Source organism: Carettochelys insculpta, chromosome 3 (assembly GCF_033958435.1).
Source record: "Carettochelys insculpta isolate YL-2023 chromosome 3, ASM3395843v1, whole genome shotgun sequence".
NCBI classification, from domain to species: domain Eukaryota; kingdom Metazoa; phylum Chordata; order Testudines; family Carettochelyidae; genus Carettochelys; species Carettochelys insculpta.
Window position 1 is genome coordinate 147,385,287 of NC_134139.1, and position 21,146 is coordinate 147,406,432.

Sequence of the window (21,146 nt, forward strand, 5' to 3'; positions counted from 1 at the left end):
TTAAGCCCAGTGCTTATTGTCCTATCCTCAGAGACCAAGGAGAAAAATTACTTTTCTCCCTCCTTCTTGTAACCCTCTTTTAGGTACTACCACATCCCCTCTAACTCTTTTCTTTTCTAAACTAAACAGTCCCAGTTCTTTCAGTCTTTTCTCATAGCTCATGTTCTCTAGACCTTTAATCATTCTTGTTGCTCTTCTCTGGACCTTTTCTAATTTCTCCACGTCTTTCTTGAAATGTGGTGCCCAGAACTGGGTACAATATTCCAACTGAGGACTAATGAGCACTGAGTGGAGTGGAAGAATAACTTATGCTCATGACACTCCTGTTAATGCATCCCAGAATGCATTATGTTTCCTTTTTTTTTTTTTTTTTTTTTTGGAACAGTATTGCACTGTTGACTCATATATAGCTTGTGGTCCACTGTAAACCCTAGGTCCCTTTCTGCAGTACTCCTTCCTCAACAGTTGCTTCCTATTCTCTACGTATGAAGCTGATTGTTCCTTCCTAAGTGGAGTACTTTGCATTTGTCCTTATTACACTTCATCCTATATACCTCAGACATTTCTCCAGTTTGTCCAGATCATTTTGAATTTTGACCCTATCGTCCAAAGCAGTTGCAACTCCTTCTAGCTTGGTATCATCTGCAAACTTAATAAGCATATTCTCTATGCCACAGTCTAAATCATTGATGAAGATGTTGAATAGGACTGCTCCCAAAACAGACCCCTGCAGGAACCCCACTTGGTAAACCCTTCCAGCAAGATTGTGAACCATTAATAACTACTCTCTGAGAATGGCTGTCCAGCCACTTGTGCATCCACTTTACAGTAGTCCCTTCTAAACTGTATCTGCCTACTTTATTGATAAAAAGATCATGGGAGACTGTATCAAATGCCTTACTAAAATCTAGGTATACCACATCCACCACTTTTCCCTTATCCACAAGACTCACTAACCTATCAACAAAAGCCATCAGATTGATTTGACATAATTCATTCTTTACAAATCCAGGCTGGCTGTTATCTATCACCTTATTTTCTTCCAGATGTTTGCAGATTAATTTCTCAATTACTTGCTCCTTTATCTCTCGACACTGAAGTTAAACCGACTGGTCTGTAGTTTCCTGGGTTGCTCTTATTCCTCTTTTTATAGAGGAATACTATATTTGCCCTTTTCCAGTCTTCTGGACTCTCTCCTCACTTCCAGAACTTTTCAAAGATGATAGTTACAGGGTCAGATACTCCTCTATCAGCTCCTTGAGTATTCTAGAATGCATTTCATCAGGCCCTTGAGAAGAGTTAGGGAAAAATTCTCAAAAGCATCTTATGGCCCAGAGCCTCAAAGGTATTTTGAGGCCTAACTCAATGGAATTTAGGTGCCTGAATAGACTTGAGGATATAGGCCCAAGTGATTTAGCAGTCTAAGTCCCATTTCTAAAAGTGATTTAGGAACTTAGGTCCATATTTTAAGGGTACTTAGGTGCTTAAAGATTCATACTGGTGGCTAACATGAGTTTCAAAACTGCCGCAATTGATTAGGTGCCTCATTCACGTCGCTTTAAGTTCCTAGTTCTGTTGAAAATCCCAACAGGCAACTTTAGGCACCTAAATTTTGTAAAAATCTAGCCTTCAGAAACCTGACTTTCAATGAAATTCCATTTTAAAAATTTGACCCTTGCATGCCTCAATTTCCTTTGGAAAAAAATAAGGCTAGATATTGCTTGCTGGGATGTCTTAAAGGTAGCTTGTTGGGATGTCGTAACGGTTTCATAATTATTTAGATTCTTAGATGGAAGACACTATGGAGGTGTTAAGAACCTTTGTAGTAGGTTGTAGATTATAGCATAAAGTCATATATTTCCAGCTCAGTGTTATCTTATGGAGAATAATGCCTACAGTAAATTCTGTTTCAACTGGCATTCTATCATCCAGAATTCTCAAATAACCAACATTTTGACCATAAGATGCATCACATTTCATTATTACATCTACCGGCCTCAAAGCAAAGTTTATGTTACAGATAAAGTAAATTTAAGTTAAGTTTCACATAAGCAGAGTAGATGTATAGTGAAAGTTAAAATAATTACAATATACAGTATTAAGTTAAAGAGCAAGTAAATTTTACTTACATTTTCCATAAGTACAGTACAATGAAAATAAGCACAAATACGGCAAATACAGTATAAGTTTACAGTGTACAATACTACTGTTGTTGGTAAATAAAGTACCCTGCATACATTTTTGTTACTTCTTCATATCTAATCTTGTTTTTCTTTAGTGTTATGCATGGATAGGTATAACTGTTTATTATCCACATATGTGAACATTCAGCAACCTCCCAGTCCTGGAGCTGCCCGATATTAAAGAGGTTATTGTATAAGTAATGACAAAATATACTCAGATCATCCACATGTTGGCAAATATCTCTATATACATTATACCCAACAAGTATCACGTGACACAACAGTTAAAGTTTGATTTAAAATAGTTTAACAGAATCAAAATAATGTGTAAGCTGTATATGGGTATGTCTACACAGCACAATTATCTTGAAATGATTACTGTTATTTTGATATAACTTTCCTAGCATCTGCACAATGCAATCTTTATTTTGAAATAATTTTCAAATAATGGTTGGCTTATTTTGAAATTGGCAAACCTCATTGCATGTGGAATAGCATGTATTTCAAAATACCTTTTAGCTACCTTTTGGAAGGGGCATGGTAATGAGGCAGTTTGGAAGATGCTAATGATAAGTTGACCTGAATATACAGCACCTCATTAGCATAATGGCAGCCATGTGTGATTCAAAAGTGCTGCTTTCAGAATGCTCACCACCTGTGTAGATGGAGTCCTTTCAAAAGGAGCCCCCCGACTTTGAAAACCCCTTTGTCCTATCTGCCTCATTACCATGCGCCTTCTGAAAGGAGGGGGCTAGTGTAGATGCAGCCATAGCGGCCATGTCTATACTATAGAGATCTTTCAAAAGAATCTCTTCCAAAAGATCTCTTTTGAAAGAGCTTCTTTTGAAAGAGTGCATCCACACACTAAAAAAGAGGATCAAAAAGTGATCTGCTCTTTTGAAAGACAGCGTCCACACAGCCACCATTCTTTCGAAACAACAGGCCAAGAATTGAAAATGAAGACTGTTCTTTTGAAAGAAGGGCCCTGCAGAGCATCTACACGCATTTTTTTCGAAAGAAGCTTTTCGAAGGGGGTGCTCATCCTGAAATGGAAAAGGAAGTGTGATTTCAAAAGAAGCACTACATTCTTTCGATTTACTTTTGAGAGAACACTTTTTGTGTGTAGACGCTCAAAGGGCTTTTTCAAAAGAGCCCCCTTTTTTTGAAAAATCTTTTGCAAGAACTTGCTAGGCCGTTTCTACACAGGCCACTTCCTGCGGAAGTGGCATGCTAATACATGGAGTGAAAGATGCTAATGAGGTGCAGATGCAAATTTCCTGTGCCTCATTAGCACAACATCACGTGATTTGGAGTCCAGAAGACCATTTTTCCAGACTCCAAAATGCCGTGTAGAAGCGCGGCCCCCAGGGGGACCTTCTGGAAGGAAGTCCTTCTTCTGGAGGCTGCTTCTTCTCAAAAATTTTTGGGAAGAAGGGGCCTCTGGAAGGAAGAATTTCTTCCAGAAGCCCAGCCGGGGCCACGCTTCTACACGGTGTTTTGGAGTCTGGAAAAATGGTCTTCTGGACTCCAAATCACGTGATGTTATGCTAATGAGGCCCAGGAAATTTGCATCCGCACCTCATTAGCGTCTTTCACTCCATGTATTAGCATGCCACTTCCGCAGGAAGTGGCCTGTGTAGAAACAGTTCTAGTGTAGATGCAGCCAGTGTGTCCACTGGATCTATTTTGAAATAGGCACTATGTATGGGCTATGTCTACACAAGCCCCCTCCTTTTGGAGGGAGCATGTTAATGAAGCAGTTTAGAAGATGCTAATGAGGTGCTGACATGAATATACAGCATCTTACTAGCATAATGAGATGCTGCATAACCCTAACTCTATTTGGGTTAGGAAGAAGGGGTTTTGAAGTCAGGGGGTCCTTTTGAAAGGCCCCCATCTATATGGGTGGCATGCATTCCAAAAGTAGCACTTTCGAATCTTGTGTGGTTGCCATTATGCTAATGAGGTGCTACATATTCATGTCAGCACCTCATTAGCATCTTCTGAACTGCCTCATAAACATGCCCCCTCCGAAAGGAGGAGCCATGTGTAGAAACAGCAGTGTAGACACTATATTTTGAAATAACTAAGGGCTATTTCAAAATGCATTTTGTGCATAGCAGCGTTATTTCAAAATAAGCTTTTGAATAGCTTATTTTGAAATAAGGCTGTGGTGTAGACATGTCCTATGTTAGGCTGTGGCCACACTTGGCCAAAACTTCGAAATGGCCATGCAAATAGCCAAACTGAAGAATACTAATGAGGCACTGAATTGAATATTCAGTACCTCATTAGCATTCAAACACTGCTGGCCATGGCCCTTTGAAAGCGCTGCTTTCAAACCCGTGCAGCTCGGCGTGGCTACGTGGGGGTCCTCGTTGAAAGGACCCCGTACATTTCAGCTGAAGGGAATAAGGAGATTTTGAAATGTGAGGGGTCCTTTCGAAAAGGACCCCCATGTAGCCGCGCTGCGGGCACTCCAAAGCTGTGCTATCGAAGCGCCATGGCTGGAAGCGTGCTAATGCTAATGAGGTGCTGAATATTCAATTCAGTGACCCATTAGAAATCTTCAAAATGGCCATCAGCATGGTTATTTTGAAGATTTGTGCCAGTGTAGACACAGCCTTAGCGAGCTGGCTAAGTAGCATTTTGATGAAGATAATGAAAGAACCCCTGGGTGAAGCAATCAGTCTGTTTTAGATTCTGTTCTTTAATGCTCCATACATTATAATATTCATGTTAAAATGCACTTTTAAAATACTTCTGATGAGTTTTTAATAAGCCTCAGGCATACTTTACTCAGATACTCAAAAATGTAAATAGAAGAAATTGTTAGCTGAAAGAACTGATATGAAAAGGAAGGGGTGAATACGGGAGATAATTGGAAAACTTTTTGAGGCAGAAAATAAGAGGGTAACATAATGTGCATGAAGCCTGGATGCTGATGAATTGGCTGCAAACAGCATTTGCTTTTGGAAAAAATTCAAACTTTCTAAGTGGTGGAGAAAGGTGATAAACCAAGAGAACACATTTACATGAAAAAATAAGACTATTAGAAAATCAAGAGTAAATCAAAGTCCACTTTCCTGTGAATTTGGAGAAACTGCCTGAAATAAATAGAACAAAATTATGCAGGGATGCTGAAGTATGTTTTTTCAGTGGGGCACACTGATGGTGGAAACCAGGGATTTGATGTTTCTTAAGACTACTGCAAGCCAGGATGCATGGCAGCACCCTAATTCCAGCGCCACTGAAACTGTCAGGTGTTTTTTAGGTGGATAAAGAGAAAACAATAAAAAAAAAACCCCTTTGATAATTTAGAAGTCAGTAAATTATGGACTTGCAGGAAAAGGGGGCAGGAAATGGATAGGCAATAGCAGCGGTAGGGGTCCCCTGGTTTGTAGGCCTCACATAGTTCTTCAGGGTTAGCCATTAGCAAGCTGTCAGACACTTTCTATGCCTTCGCATCTGGAGGCATGGAGCCGTGTAGCTCTCAGGTGCTGCGGTTCAACATCACTGGCCAATTGGGGCTGTGGGAAGGCGTGGCCCGACCTATGTTACTTCCTTCTGCTTCCTTTGGCCAAGAATAGAGACAACTGGGAGCTGTGGGTCTCTGCCTGTAGATGCTCAAGTAAACAACCATCTGGTGGCCCACCAGCAGCTAAAACTCATGAACTGCTTGTGACTGGCATGCTGGAGCTTTCCCACCGGGGCTATTGAGTAATAGGAAAAACTGCAAGTGGCAAAAAAGGCAGGAAGGGTAGGGGTGGGGAAGTAAAGGGAAATCTGGAGATGAAAGAGACTCTCCTCATATCCATTGCTGTTGTCTGAGTTTTTAACATCTGAATCAATATCAAATTCACCATATGTGGATGTTACAGAACTTGGTTTTTACATTTTCTAGTACGATTTATTGTTAACCTGTGTGATAAGTAGTAGTCTTGTGTGTGAAGAGTTGACCACTTGGTGATGAAGAAAACCGTGCAGTGACTGCATATTTATAAATGAAGCCGGTACACAATTGTTTTTGTCTTTTTAATTACACTGCAGGAGTCATAGCAGCAATTTTTAGACTTGCCTGAGTAGAATTGCCTAATTATCTGCCAGGTATGTGAATATCAGACAGTTACAGAACATCATATAAATATTTGTTTCCCTAGGCATGTGCCAATGCAAATAATCAGAGGAGTGGATAATAATCTGAATACTGTTCTGAAGACATGAAAATGGTCAGACAGGGATAGATTAGTGTTTCTGATAGATCTTATTTCAACTGCTTCCTCTGAAAGTGTTTCCGACAGCCAGAAACAAGAATTAAAATTACTGCAAGTCGTGCAGAGGGGTAGTCGATATTTGACTCTGTAGTAGTATGCAAGGATTAAAATAGATCAACAGGTCTCTAGAACTGAATGACTAATATTAACAGCAGAAAAAAGCTACTATATGACCAGCTGAGCATAAAAGGTGCAATTGCTACTCAGAGCCGTATGCCCAAAGCATTCACAAGCCAAAGCTGGTGGTTCTGGTGGCAGTGGTGTGTGCCTCTGCCGCAGACTTTAGTGTATCCTGTTACCACGGCAGCCCCTACAGCCCACTTCCACTCAGATGGGGCTGGGGGGTGGGGGGGACAAGCAACAGGGTTGAACAAAACAAAACAGCAGAAATGTAGCACTTTAAAGACTAATAAAATGATTTATTTGGTGATGAGCTTTTGTGGGACAGAACAAGGGTGAACAAGGCCACATTAGGGCAATGCAGATTGATACGCTTAGGTCACATGTCCAAGCTTTTGCTTAAAAACATGAGGGATAAAATCTGACTTTAAAAAATTGAAGTGAGAGTCTGAAGTTATAACATCATGCCAGGAGCTGGGATCCTGGGCACAAGGCTCTAGTAGAACTGTGATTATGAGCTGTCATCTCTTGCTGATCCATAGGATGATTGGAGGTCCTTCATTATTCATTCAGGCAAAATTCCTGTCAGTGTCTGGAGAAAGTGTCTTACAGAACACAATATTCAAATGAGGCTGTATACTGCTGATGGCATTTTTCTTCCGGGAAGGAATTACTGATCCAATTTCATAATTTTTAAAGAAAAATCCTGAGTCAAGGACATGTATTAAAATAAAACTGCAGCGAAATCTGATTTATTTCCAAATATAAAATTTACAGATGACAGAGATAATTGCTTGAATAAGAAACAATTATTTGAAAAACAAGGGCTGTTTTAAAAGTGAAGACTTTAAAATTGGTAAGTAAAGGACTTGCAAGGAATAGAAAAGGGACACTTGATTATATCCCTTGTCTCCCCTCTGTCCTCCAGCCCTGCCAAACTGGATTAGTATTGCAGTAGCAGAATCCAGGAGTATTCACTAAACAGTGGACAAGCTGCATTGGAATTTCAGTTAATGGGAAGGAGTTCAGTTCCTTAACTGAATATCCCTGAGGAACTTGATCACAGGAATACCACTCGTTTTCCCAGCTTGCCCACACAGATGTCCTTGGTTTTCTGACATCCTAACCCAGATGATGAGAGGGAGATGGAAACTCAAGCACCAATCGCTGAAAACAAGACAGATCAAAACAGAATTTCTCCAAGCCTATGCTGAGGATGTATAACAGGCCAGGGGAGCCGCCTTCTCAGTCTCCACAGAAGCTGCCAAATCCAAGACTAAGAAGCGAGTCAGGGTGGAAAACTTCTTCACCAACACTGACTGCCTACAGTCTATGGCAGTGCTCACTGAGCAACAAATTCAGTGAAGAATGATCCTTCTACTTTGCAGTAAAATATCATACATGTTTGGTAAGGTTCCTCTTGCTGCATGAATCCAAGCCTAAACAATGACTTTTAGGACTCTGAAGCCACAGTGTCTAAAACATCACTGAAAGCTCTCAGATAAGGGTACCAGTCCTCAGGCAAAAGGAACTATCCCCTGCAAAAGTAAAACTTGCCTGTGCAGGAGACAGAACATTTTCTGGGGCCAGTCCATGAATCTACAATACACTTCTACAGGAGTGAAGAACCACAACAAACCTCACTGCATTTTGTTCCAAGTGGAAGTTTTTTGACATTGTCTTCACTAGCCCCTTTTAGCAGTGTTGCTGAACTTGCATTAAAGGGTTGTTGAGAAGCAAAGTTAAAATGAACAGCCTTAATGGGTCCAGCCTGCTCTCCTGAGTAGTCTGATTTAAAGGTTTTCCATTATAACTTTGAGGGTTGACTGGCTTTTGTTGCAAGATCAGACTAAATAAATAACACTTTTAGTGAAGTTACACATTCTTAATTCAGCAAAGCAAATAGAGATAATACAAAATATGTGTTTAATCTGATAGGCTACCAATGACCATGGCTGTTTTGTTGGTACCTTTTCTTTGGCCACAGTGTAGTGTTTATAGCTTAAGCATTTTTTGCCAGCATACTGATACTCCTTTTTAGAGCAACAGGCCACTAATGGAATTTTTTATGTTGCATGATATACTACCAGAGAAGGTACATTGATGTGTTTGTTGTCGACCATTGTTTTTGAGGCTACCTGCTGAATGGGTAGCTGCCAAGCAACCAAATACATTTTTGTCTGGACTGAACCCAGTTAAGGGGATGTCATTATCTAATTTTAGTTAAGGAGGAATTTTAATTAGGGTGCATTGTTACACAGCCCATATTTGAGTTGCCCTCAGTGGAGAGCAATGGCACTTTTTAATAAGAATTAGAACAAGTAGCTTTTTCTATTTTATAATGTAGAACAGTTTTAACAATACCATTTTATAACTAATTCTTGACTAAAAGTGGGGCTTTATTCAGTTTTTAATTGTGATATACATGTTTATTGTATGCCAAAATTGATACATGGGATATGGTATTTGTTATGCTTTTGGTACCCTGGAGTTACTGATGAGAGGGTAAAACATTTTCCAGGTTACTAAAGATGGTCTTCATGATTATATTTATTAGCTTATTCCAGAGGATTGCACTTTTGCTTGGTATGCCCTTTACCATAAGTCCATTTTAAATATGTATATTGTGTTTTAATACATATATAGATAGATAGCATTAGGTTAGGCAATACAATTTAATACAGTAGACCCCCGTCTTACACAGAGGTTGCCTTCTTGGTAACCTCTGTATAAGTTGAATTTGCCTGTATCTCGGAAGCCAGAAAACTGACCAGCGTTGTAGCATTGGTCAGTTTCCAGTCTCCTGGGAGCAGGGGGAGCTGGAGCCTTGCTCATGGCAATCCTCTGCTCCCAGGACACTCAGCTGCTCTCTTTGTGGATTAGTTGATCTGCAAGCCAGGATCTAGCTCCCCACCTCTCACAAGAGACAAGAAATTGACCAGTGCTGGTCAGCTTCCTGGCTCCCACCAGCAGAGGGGAGCCAGGCACGGCTTCTCCTGGGCTTCCCCCAGCTGGGGGAGCTGGGTGCGCAGACAGCTGCAGAGTGGCTTTGGGTTGTGCTTAGCTCACATTAATCCAAGTTAAGCAGAACTTGAACTTGTGCATTTTGGGGGGTTTATTTACTGTTTTGATTATTAGGCTTTCTCCAAGTTTTGTATACTGACATTTTGAGGCAAGATTACATGGCTTCAAAGAAGGCAGCAATGCACCAAAAAGTGTTCTAGCATCAGAGGGTACCCATGTTCTTCAGACCCCAGTTGGAGGTTTACAGCAAAGGTTATTTTCTTTCCTTCCTTTATGTGGTACAAACTCTCGAGTTCGTGAGTTTCTGAACAAACAGCTAGTACTGCATAAAGAAAGCAAATTTACAAACAGTCAACTAGACTTTCTTTCACTAAAGGCATATGCACCCCATCTTGTCGGGGTGATAATTTTGGTTATTTTGATACCATGTTAGTTTAGCTGGAACTTGATTTTTATATTTATATTAGTCATGATTATAAGAACCAAACAAAAAACATAAGTGTGTTATAAAATATTATAGGTATAATATAACTCAATATAATTTTGAATTCTATATTAATGTAACAGTTTTACTTACTGCATTTTTGAATTTTAATCTGGGTTCTGCTCAACAACTGGTTGCATTGCCTGACAAACTTCAAATTAAAACTATTTGTGTGTGAAAAGGTTATTTTCACATAAATTGTTTATTGAGACAAACATCTCTATTTTTCTGACTAACTTTTGCAAAGCTTGAACCCCAGGTGTCTTATAGGCACACATCAATGGTAGGTAGAGTCTACTTTTACCATTATGATAGTGTGGTACCATAAAGAAAAATGTTTTGTGATTAATAGTTTTATTATTCAGACCGATGTGCCCAAAAATATGGTTGGATTGTGGTTGCAGCAAAACTGTCCCCAAATGTGAAAAATTATAAACTAATTACATGATATAAAACAAAAATGTATTAAACAATAAATCCAACATAATGTAGACAATACAACCAATGGATTAGGCATTGTTATTTATAGCAGCTTCAGAAATCCTATGTGTTGAAATTATTAATTGTTCTGAGTTTATAGCCTTGGTTTGCCCATAAAATAAGTGTGATTGTTTAGGCAGGAGATTGCTTTCTTTTGAGTCTTTAGAGCCTAGATTAAAACAAGAAATGGGTGACAAAAAAATTAACAAATTCTTTGTTTAGGAAATATGAAGGCAAATTGCAATTAGATCATCAATGAGTAAGGAGCTATAATAAGCATCATGATTTATTTTTTGTGGATCAGCGACCACTGACTCACAGAAAAATAAATTAGGGGTCACGCACAAGTAAGAAGCCAAAAAAAAACAAACCCAAAACCAACAACCGTCCTCGCTCCGTGTGCGAGGGTGTGGGATTTGGAATGGTGTGTGTGCAGGAGTGGGATAAAGATAAAGGGTCTGGGCAGGAGCGAATTTGCAGAAGTGGGTTGGGGGTGGGGCACAGGATCTGGGAGGACGAACAGGAGTGGGGTGGGCATGTGGGGTCTAGGTGACAGGGGCTTGTGGGAGGAGGCAAGGGATTGAGGTCAGATCTGGCCCTAGCTTGCCTGAGTGGGCCCATGAGGCTGGGGACTACCCACCTACTGCAGGGAGGCAGTGCTGATGCTACAGCTATGGCATCCCCAACATGGTTGGTGTGCCAGTGCTTGCTCATGATGTTATGGGAGTGGGGGGATCCCCAAGCCTCATGAGCCAGATGTGGCCCCTGGGCTGTAGGTTCCCCACCCCAACTTACAGGCTAGGAATAGACATAGTAGGAGCACATGCAAGGTAGACATATTAGACATGTTTTCAAAAAAGATGTGAAATCTTATCTCAATGTGTAGAATATATTTAATAAAATACACATGATTAGATGGTTTTCAAATTTAGCAAAATAACATTAGAGGCATTTTTTTTGCCTACTTCCCATTTTTCTCCCAAGCAAAGAGAAAGCATGTTGTTTATTCCCAACATGTCACCTAATGGTGAAAGACTCTCAATTTTGCAGTTGAAGAGGTATCAAAGAAACAAGGAACCTTACCTATCAGAAAATACCAAAAGCTTTCTCTCCCACCCCCGGCCGTCATAAAGACCTTGTCACCGTGCACTCAGCACAGCGCATGTAATTTACCAAGCCAACAGTCTCTGTGCCTTTAACTTGTACTTTCAAAGTAATCGTCAGCTGCAAAATTGAGGGTCTTTCACCAGTAGGTGACATGTTGGGAATAAACAACATGCTTCCTCTTTGCTTGGGAGAAAAAAGGGAAGTAGGCAAAAAAATGCCTCTAACTTTAATATTATTTTGCTAAATTTGAAAACCATTTAATCATGTGTATTTTATTAAATATATTCTACACATTGAGATAAGATTTCACATCTTTTTTGAAAACATGTCTAATATTCTACCTTGCATGTGCTCCTACTATGTCTACTCCTAGCCTGTAAGTTCCAGTGGGGAACCTACAGGACAGTTGAGGGGGACTGACATTAAAGTAGCTTGAACTATATAAATTTAGAATTATTGTGGCCTTTTGGTGCCAATAAAAGTATAAAGTAATAAACTCCACTGCTATCTGAAAGTGTGGGTCACCAGACCCCTGTGCAACTGTACATATATAAGCCCCAGGGACTAGTCTATAATAACCAATGAGGTATGCAGTCGGGCTGATGTCCCACATTTCCCTGCATGCATCTTTCAGGTATGAAGGCCTGTGGGTCCCTGTTCAGGCATCAAATCTGTAGCCTTAAATAAAGATTTTCAGTTATTAGATTGAAAGTAAACATGTTTTTGTTCCAAATTTAGGAGCAGTGAGACTATTATTACAATTAGTTTCTGGTTGGAAATCTTTGTGTTCATAGGTGCAACACTTACACTTAGGCTACATCTACGCTACAGAGATCCTTCGAAAGAAGTTCTTCTGGAAGATCTCTTCTGAAAAAAAACTTATTTTGAAAGACTGTGTCAACACACAACAAAGTGGATCAGAAAATTAATCTGATCTTTCAATAGACAGGGTCCATGCAGCCCTTGCTCTTTCAAAAGAATGGGCCAGGGACTGAAAAATCTGGTACCATGAGCACTGCTCATTCAAAAAAAGGCCCCCCCACAACATCTACATGTTTTTTTTCTGAAAGATTCTTTTGGGAGAAGGTACTCTTCCTCATCTGGAAGAGGAACAGGTCTGCCAGAAAAAGTTCTGCATTCTCCCAGTTCAATATTGAAAGAACACATTTAGTGTGTAAATGTTCCATGGGATTTTTAAAGAAAGCCCTGGCTTTTTTGAAAAAACTCGCTAGTGTAAATGTAGCCAATAGGAACTTTTAATATGTTCAAATAAATAATTTATTAATACTTTTAGGCTACGGCTACATTTTGATTACTATTTCAGGATACATTTGTATCCCAGAATAGCAACCGCACGGCTAAACATGGTTCTGCTAACCCTTGTCATGAAAGGGGTAGTGGAAACTCTGAAAGAGCAGCTTATGTTGAACTTCCATGCCATTTGGATGTTACTGAGTTCAAAATAAATTAGCTCAAAATAACTAATGCAATTTTTGTCGCACAAATTGTGTAAGTTATTTTGACTTACAGCTACAGTGTAGCCGTAGTCTTAGGCTGCACATGCCCCTTCCTTTCGAAAGGGGCATGTTAATGAGCGGGTTCGAAAGATGCTCACCAGATAGTCAGAAAGGCTTTAGAAAACTAGGGAGGGCCTTTCGGAAGGTCCCATCTCCACAGGTGGTGTGCGATTCGAAAAGCTGCACTTTCGAATTGCCGCGGCTGCCGTTATGCTAATGAGGTGCTACATGTTCATTCAGTCTTTGCCATGGTGCCTTTGTAGTATTATGTTTCATTCAAAACTTTCCATAAGTTGGTGTCAGTTCATGTTCTGTGGTTGGCTAATGTTGTTATAGACAAAATTCCCCCTTACAGCCTACTGTTAGTTCCCCATAACTTATGGATCACCTAAATTTATTTATGGCAAAGTTCATTGGCCTCAAGCCTCATCCTAACTGTAAAGCCTTACAGAATATAAACTGTGACAGACTCAGACCAGGTGGCTGCAGTAGTCTGGCAGAAGGTAAATATACTGGCCACTGGATGACTAGTTTTCTGTTCCCTAGGAGTATGTCTACACCACACAGTTATTTTGGAATAACAGCTGCTATTCCAAAATAACGTTGTGAGTGTCTACACAGCAAAACAGCTATTTAGAATTCTGCATGCCTCATTCCACGAGGAACAGCGCCTATTCTGAAATAGTTATTTTGGCGTAAGGGATGTATGGACAGGGAATAGGGGCTATTTTGAAATAATCTATAGTAGTTCCAGGGGCTCTAATCTGAAATAAGCTTTATTTTGTGAGGACACTCTATTTCAGTGGTTCCCCAACTCTTTGGCATCATGCCCTCTCTTCTGATTATTTTGAGAACCCCTCAGACCCCCCCACCTCTTCTTTACTATCATTCAACCCCCCCCAATAAGAATTCAATTCATAATTTGAAATAAATACAAAAGCTTGATATAAAATATTATTTAAAATGAAAAAGAAGCACATATAATTTTTCTTGGCCCCTTGTGGTTGCCTGGTGCAGCCCCAGCTGGCCAGATGCCTGAGCTCCATGCCAGCCTCTAGAGCTGCCTGTGCCAGCCACCCACCCACCTGAGACCTGCACTGCCAGAGCCACCTGCCAGAGCCCCACACCACTAGGGCCAGCCACCTGCTTACCCGCCATCTCCTGGGACCAGCCTGCCCTCCTACCAGCTACACACCCCAGCCGTGGGCCAGCCAGCTGCCCACCTGAGCCCCTCACTGGCAGGGCCAGCCACCCACCCACCATCCCAAGCCACCTTAGCTCCACATTGCTGAGATCAGCCACCCGCCCACCAGCCTGAGCTGCCCAAGCCCCATGCTGCTGGAGCCAGCCACTCAAACCCCACTCTGCCAGGGCCAGCTGCCTGAGCCCCATGTGTTCTGCACACTGGGTGGCAGCCCAAGCCCTGCAAGCCGTCCACCCAAGCCCCTCCCCTGCCCTCCCACTAAGCCAGGCACCCCCAGGCCCCCATCTAACCCCACCCTCCCCCTACTCCCCTCCAACCCACACTCACTCCTTTACAGGCCTCTAGCTCCACGTAGGTCTTTGCTGGCTGCCTGCTTTTTATAGCAGCTGTGCCCGGTCACCCACGTAAAATGGCAGGGGCTGAGAGCTGGAAGCAAAGGCCGGATCTTTCACCAGGTGGGGGAAATGATGGGGGGCGGGGCTGGATCACCTCACGCCCCCTGGAATTTCTTCCCCCCACCCCCAGCGGGGCACACCCCTCAGTTTGGGAAACCATGCTCTATTTCAAAATAGTTCAGTGCTCTTTGATAAGCATTTTGTGTGTAGATATGCTATTTCTGAAGAGATTTTCCAAAAAATCTCTTGCAGAATAGCTTATTCTGAAATCATGCTGCTGTGTTGCCATAGCCTAAGTGACAGGGCCGGAGTGGATCCAGAGCAGCCAGGAACATATTAGTAACAGAGAGGAAGCTGTGCTAGTCTATACACTATCAAAACAAAAAGCAGTCAAGTAGCACTTTAAAGACTAGCAAAACAGTTTATTAGGTGAGCTTTCGTGGGACACTCACTTCTTCAGACCATAGCCAGACCAGAACAGACTCAATATTTAAGGCACAGAGAACCAAAAACAGTAAGCAAGGAGTTAAAATCAGAAAAAGATAATCAAGGTGAGCAAATCAGAGAGATTATCTTTTTCTGATTTTAACTCCTTGCTTACTGTTTTTGGTTCTCTGTGCCTTAAATATTGAGTCTGTTCTGGTCTGGCTATGGTCTGAAGAAATGGGTCTGTCCCACGAAAGCTCACCTAATAAACTGTTGTGTTAGTCTTTAAAGTGATACTTGACTGCTTTTTGTTTAGGAATGTATTAGTACCAGTTAAGTCAGGTGCATACCGTGAGACACTTGGAGTGAATGAGGAACTTGCAAAAATCAATCGAGACACAAGTTAATCAGAACACCTGCAGCCCATTACAGGGGTGCTGGAACAATTGTCGTGTAGATGGGGTGCTGGGAATCACTGAACCAAACGGTAAATACTATAGATAAGGGAAATCCTTTAAGTCAGGTGGGTGCTGCAACACTCCTACACCCCTAGTTCCAGCATCTAGGGCCTGTTAAGAACCTGCTGGGACTAGTTTAAAACGCTTCCCTTCAGCGAGGGTGGGAGTAAGGTGGTGAGAGGACGAGTGTGGGTAGGTACCAGGAGGAAAGTGCTATGAGGGATCATTTGGGGAAGAGGTCCAGGGATGGCCTATAGCTCTGATAGTGGAGGGAAAACTATTTTTTGCTGCTGCTACTAGAGGCCCTGGGCTGGAACCTGGGGTATAGGCCAGGCCTGGGTTCTCCCCAGCCCTCCCCACACCACTACAGGGACACTCCCTGAGAGGTGAGACTGAGACAAAGGAGGGTTCTCACACCAAACCCCTTGACTGGCCTGTGATGGAGATGTGTTAAGTAGGCTGTGACCCTTGCCTCCAGAAAGGGAAAGAGGCTATGCTGAGAATCACAATGAGTCTCTGAGGCAAACCCGAACCACCTAGAAGCACAGAACCTCTGAGTCAAAGCCAGAGCTCTGCCACAAAAACTAGAGATTCCTTGCATTACGGCTAAATATGTTAAAGCAAAATATAATGTAAACCAGCAAATATAAAAAAGGGAAGCTGGCCCACTGAGCTACACCTGGGAAGTACTGAAACCTGTCTGAACAGACTGGGTTGGACTGGGAGAGATATGGACCCTCAGGAGGATCTGGACTTGTGAGATTATAAATTGGTTCTGGTTTGTTCCTTTATTGTAAGAGGAAATCCTGTCTGCCTGTAGTGAAAGGTGAGATTTGGTGAAACCCAACCTGCAATTTGGGAGGAGCAAAGGGGGCCATTGCCTCAGGACCTGCTGATTCAAAAGGGTTTGGGATTCACAGCTGCTGCTGCCATTAGTACTGCAGTGGCAGCCTGAGCCCCAGGCCCTTTAAATTGCTGCTGGAGTCCCATGAGACATGTCCTGGACAGCACTGAGGCTGCCTGGGGGAAGCTGGCTTAGCCCGGTCCAGCTCCTTCCATACGAGGTCCCAGCCCATTAGGGGGTGAGGAGTGGCCCCTTTCCTGCCTTGTCTAGGGACACGGAGGGGCTGTCAGCACCACAGGGTGAAACTAAAGGCGTTTCACCAATTTGTTTTGTAGAAACCCTTTTTGTTGCTTTGTGGCTGTGTTCCATCTGCTTGACAAAAAAAAAAGTCCTTTATTTCAATAAGGGTATTGGTCAATATCACATGATGAATTTCTATTTGATGGATGAACTGTGGAATAATTCTGATGAGCAAATAACATTTTAATGCTTTTTTCACTTTTTTTATTTTTCCCCCTTCCTTTGGCATATATTTGTTTAACCCTTTTCTCAAGGGCAATTATAGTAATGTATCAAATACTTGCAACAGTTACAGTTGAATTGGGGCAGCTCCATGGGAAGGGATAAGTCAGAACAAATTAAAATGATTTCACAAAGCACAGAGAAAGCCTTTGTCTCCTAAAGAATGACTGTGGCTGAATGGATAATATTTGTCTACAAACAAAAACAAAACAAAAAAACTCCCACCCTTGTATTTAGCAGCCTTGAGCACTGTTATGCCATTGTGCTTACATTGTTTCTCACTGAAAGTGGGGTGCAAAAATATGTACTTCTAATACAAAATGTTAGGAGAGCCTGCTGTAGCTCAAAACTGTTGACATTTTCACCAGCGAATAAGTATTTTCAGAGCTTTATGATTCACATTGATTCTAGGTTGAAATGTAGCACACACTTTGTGTTGGCCTACATAAGGTTTTTTTTTTTTTTTTGTTAAAAATGGTTTGTACCAATTTAGTAGTAAGGTAATGAATACAATCTGAATTCAAAGTTCAGTCTTTGGATCCTCCTAGGATTAACAAGTTCTGGAGCTTTGCTGAAGCTCTGTCTATTCAGCCTATAAAGGGAAAAGGGTACCTTTTCCACTCTGCTAATACATTTAACATGTGTGGTAATACATTATCATGTGTAGTCCCCTTGGTTTTTGAAGGTCTCACAACAAAATTAGTTTCAGAATCACAGAATCGTAGAGCTGGAAGGGACCTCAGGAGGTCATCTAGTCCAGCCCCCTGCTTCAAGCAGGATCAACCCCCATAGTTTGGTAAAGAGAAAAAATAGAATACAGATTGAACAGCTCTAATTCAGCATCTTCAGGACTGGACCAGTGCCAGCGAGAATTTGCAAGACCACAGGAGGTTAATACTGTCTAGCAGCATTACCAACACTTCCACTGCTCACTGGGTTCTTAGAAGACATTTAGTGGTAAATTATAACTAAATAATAGCACAGGACACTGACAGCCAGGAGTGGTGGCTGGAAACAAATTTTTTGGGGGTCATGAGAAACTTGGCCCCACCCAGTAAAAGTGGTCTTTCAGCTAACTAAATTCATGCAGGATTATGCGTGTTGCCAGAAGAGAGCATTCTGGATTAGAGAAGCTCAACCGGTATTTCAGAAAACTAACTCCATTTTTTTTTTGTATGCCTTGAAAACAGTCATTTGAGTTTGATAGTTCTGCCAGAGAAAAAATGAGCAACAGATTAAGTCATGAATTAGTTTATGGTCTATTAGTGTTATGAATATTTTCAAGGGAAAAAAGTTAATTTTCATTTGTGCATACAAATTTCCTAAGAATGGTTAATATTTCCAAATATACCTGTACAGCTGTTGCACTTTATAGTAGACTGGAAGGGCCATGAAAATTTTGAACACATCTAGATCCTATCCACTATTCCCAAATTCTCCTTAAATTTTAATACTTATAGTGAGGTTTTAAAAGGTATTTAGGCTCCTAAAGATGCAAATAATCAAGTAGTGGGTTTTTCAAAAGCACTTAGGCACCTAACTCCCATATGTATGAGGTTCTGTGTCCTAGGAATTTCTGAGAATCCCATTGACCTTTGAAGTCAATGTGACTTATACATGTCTGTTTGAGAGCAGAATTTACTTTTGAAAGGTTTTAGTATACATGTAATAATGAACATGTATGAGAACAAAAATAACCCCAATGTGTGTGTGGACCTACTTTATAAACACTGGGGAGATTTTACCAATTATTATACCAAAAATGTATGTATACAACAAATTACTGCCAGATAAACAACAAAAGCTGGGAAATTCCTATGTTTTTTATTCCTCAGTATAGCAATATTTTCAAGCTGTTGTGTGTTGCTATTTATTTAAAACAATTAGTGACAGTAGAGAACATACTCCATTTAATCATGTAGCACTTTCCCCCTTCAAGTGCACGGCGGTCCCTGGATATTATATAACATGTCTTCCATCGATATTATTAAATGTTCAAGCAATAGAATGACAACTGCATCTCTTGCAGAAAAGTTTGGTTCTCTGTTATGAAAATTTCCCGAATATTTAGTCAACCATTTTCTTTGTAAAATGCCATCCAATTACACAGTTATCAGATGTATTGAAATATCTTGGTAAAACAAATTATGATAAGCCAGAATATTCATCTATACTTTTCATTCAATTTCTTTCAAATTTTATAATCACAATTATACATATTAGCGATACCATTATTAATAACTCAGAATGAGTTTTACCTTATAATTTTGTAAATGCATGTCTTAATTACAAAAGCAGTGAATCTTAAAAACCTTTACTTCTTCATCACATACATGGGATTCATACACTCCCTTTCACGCATCCGCCTTTAACCACAATCCCAGATCCTATGGGATTCATTGCAATTATTTATGTGCTGTCAAAAGGTAAAGCAGCACCATACGAATTAACTGCAACTGGGGTGCTAGCGCTTAGCTGACTCATTATGTTTTGCCAGGGTAAAATATCCTCAGTCCTTGGGTGCTCTAAGTGTTCTCTGTAGCTACCTAACTATGTATCAGTGAGATAAAATTTATTAAAAAACACAACAAAATCTGCAAGGAGAAAATAGGTAATAATCTTTGTGGCACAAATAAAGTTTTCTAAATGTTATGAACGGCAGGCTGAAGAATCTGGGCTCTTTCTGCCTTTTACAAATATTCAAATACAAATGGAAATACCCTGTATTGGATGCTGCCTGGTCTTTGCATTTACCTACCAGGACAATGACTGAAACAATGTAAGACGTATTAGCCGACTTGTGACTCCCTTAGGCAAAATGTGACACAATAGTGACCTGTGATTTTAATGAGATTATATATATGTCAAAGCACAGACAGAAAAGTTAGTAAGCACTCTAAAAACAGTAACAAAGTGAGGAAAAAAAACAAAAATGAAAATAAACAAGAAACCAACATTTTATAGAAATTGATAGAAATGTGATTTTTTTTCTCCCCTCTGTATATAAATGGACAAGGGGAAAAACACATCTTAAAGTTTTTCGTTTGTGTTTAACAATTAATGAGAAACTTGAACTTTTCAGTGTCTAAAGGAACAATCGTTAGTTGTTTTACTGAATACAGAACAGTTGTTCCCCATTCTGTCTTGCTTTTATTCTTCCTAAACACTTACAAATCAATGCTTACTTTTTTAGGACTGTATTCATTGAAACAGATTTTCAATTTATTTCTCATGTCAGAAAAAAGTAGTAGCATAAATTTTTTTACATTTTTATTAAATGCCTAAGTATATGTATTTTTTCATTTTTAAAAAGATTTATTTTTCTGCTTGTTCTGCTGTCCACATTTATCAGTATTGTAGTCCTTATTTATACTGGTATTTTTATGGTATTTTGTCCACTTACAATATTTTGCGTATATACCTATGAATCTTATACGTTGACCCTGACAAAGCCCAGTAAAGCCAACTGTACGCTTTGTTGCTTTTCGTGTCAGTTCAGTAACAATGAATTCTCATTAATAGGACAAATATTCTTACATGTTCACTTAGGCTATTTTGCCCCTTCTACCTCATTTGTAATTGTTCTTTCATCTAAAAACAGAAATAAGTTTAAAAAAAAAAAAACTAAAGTACATCTTTTACAGAGAGTTTAATGTTGAGCAACCTACATGATGCAAGTCAAAACAATTTTAGGGTAACCTTTGACATCACTAACCCAGACTTTAATAGCACCCAGTTCCAGGCAGTGACTTTTATAGCCAGGGAAAACAACTTGGTCTCTCCAAAGATTTTTCAACTCACACACAAAATAAATGAAATCCTTTTACATGTGAACTTACCTTTGCTTCCTTGAACTTGGAGAGCAAGACAAATGACCAGTAATATTAATCCAGTTTTCAAATGCATGGTGACAATTCAGGACTTTCAAGGAGTGCAGAAAATGTGACTAGTCTGGACTGCCTAACAGATTTCTTTTGAATGAACTGAAATCCCCAAATTATTTTTTAAGAAACTGTCCAGCAGTTTGAAATTGTTTTGAATCTCAGGCAAAGAGTGAAACAGGTGCCAGCACACAGTTACTGAAACCCCCCTCAAACAGACACTTGTA

At 40.3% G+C, this 21,146-nt stretch overlaps 1 protein-coding gene across 1 annotated transcript in view; it reads right to left on the bottom strand.

Moving 5' to 3' along the window:
• The window catches only part of IMPG1 (interphotoreceptor matrix proteoglycan 1), a 102,453-nt gene extending 81,509 nt beyond the window's left edge, over positions 1-20,944 (bottom strand). Inside the window, exons 1-2 of the mRNA XM_074989131.1 lie at positions 20,878-20,944; positions 9,815-9,923 (exon numbers count right to left, since the gene is read on the bottom strand). Of these exons, the coding sequence (XP_074845232.1) occupies positions 9,815-9,923; positions 20,878-20,944 (176 nt within the window). The remainder of the gene's footprint in view (positions 1-9,814; positions 9,924-20,877) is intronic.
• Between the last annotated feature and the right edge of the window lie 202 nt (positions 20,945-21,146).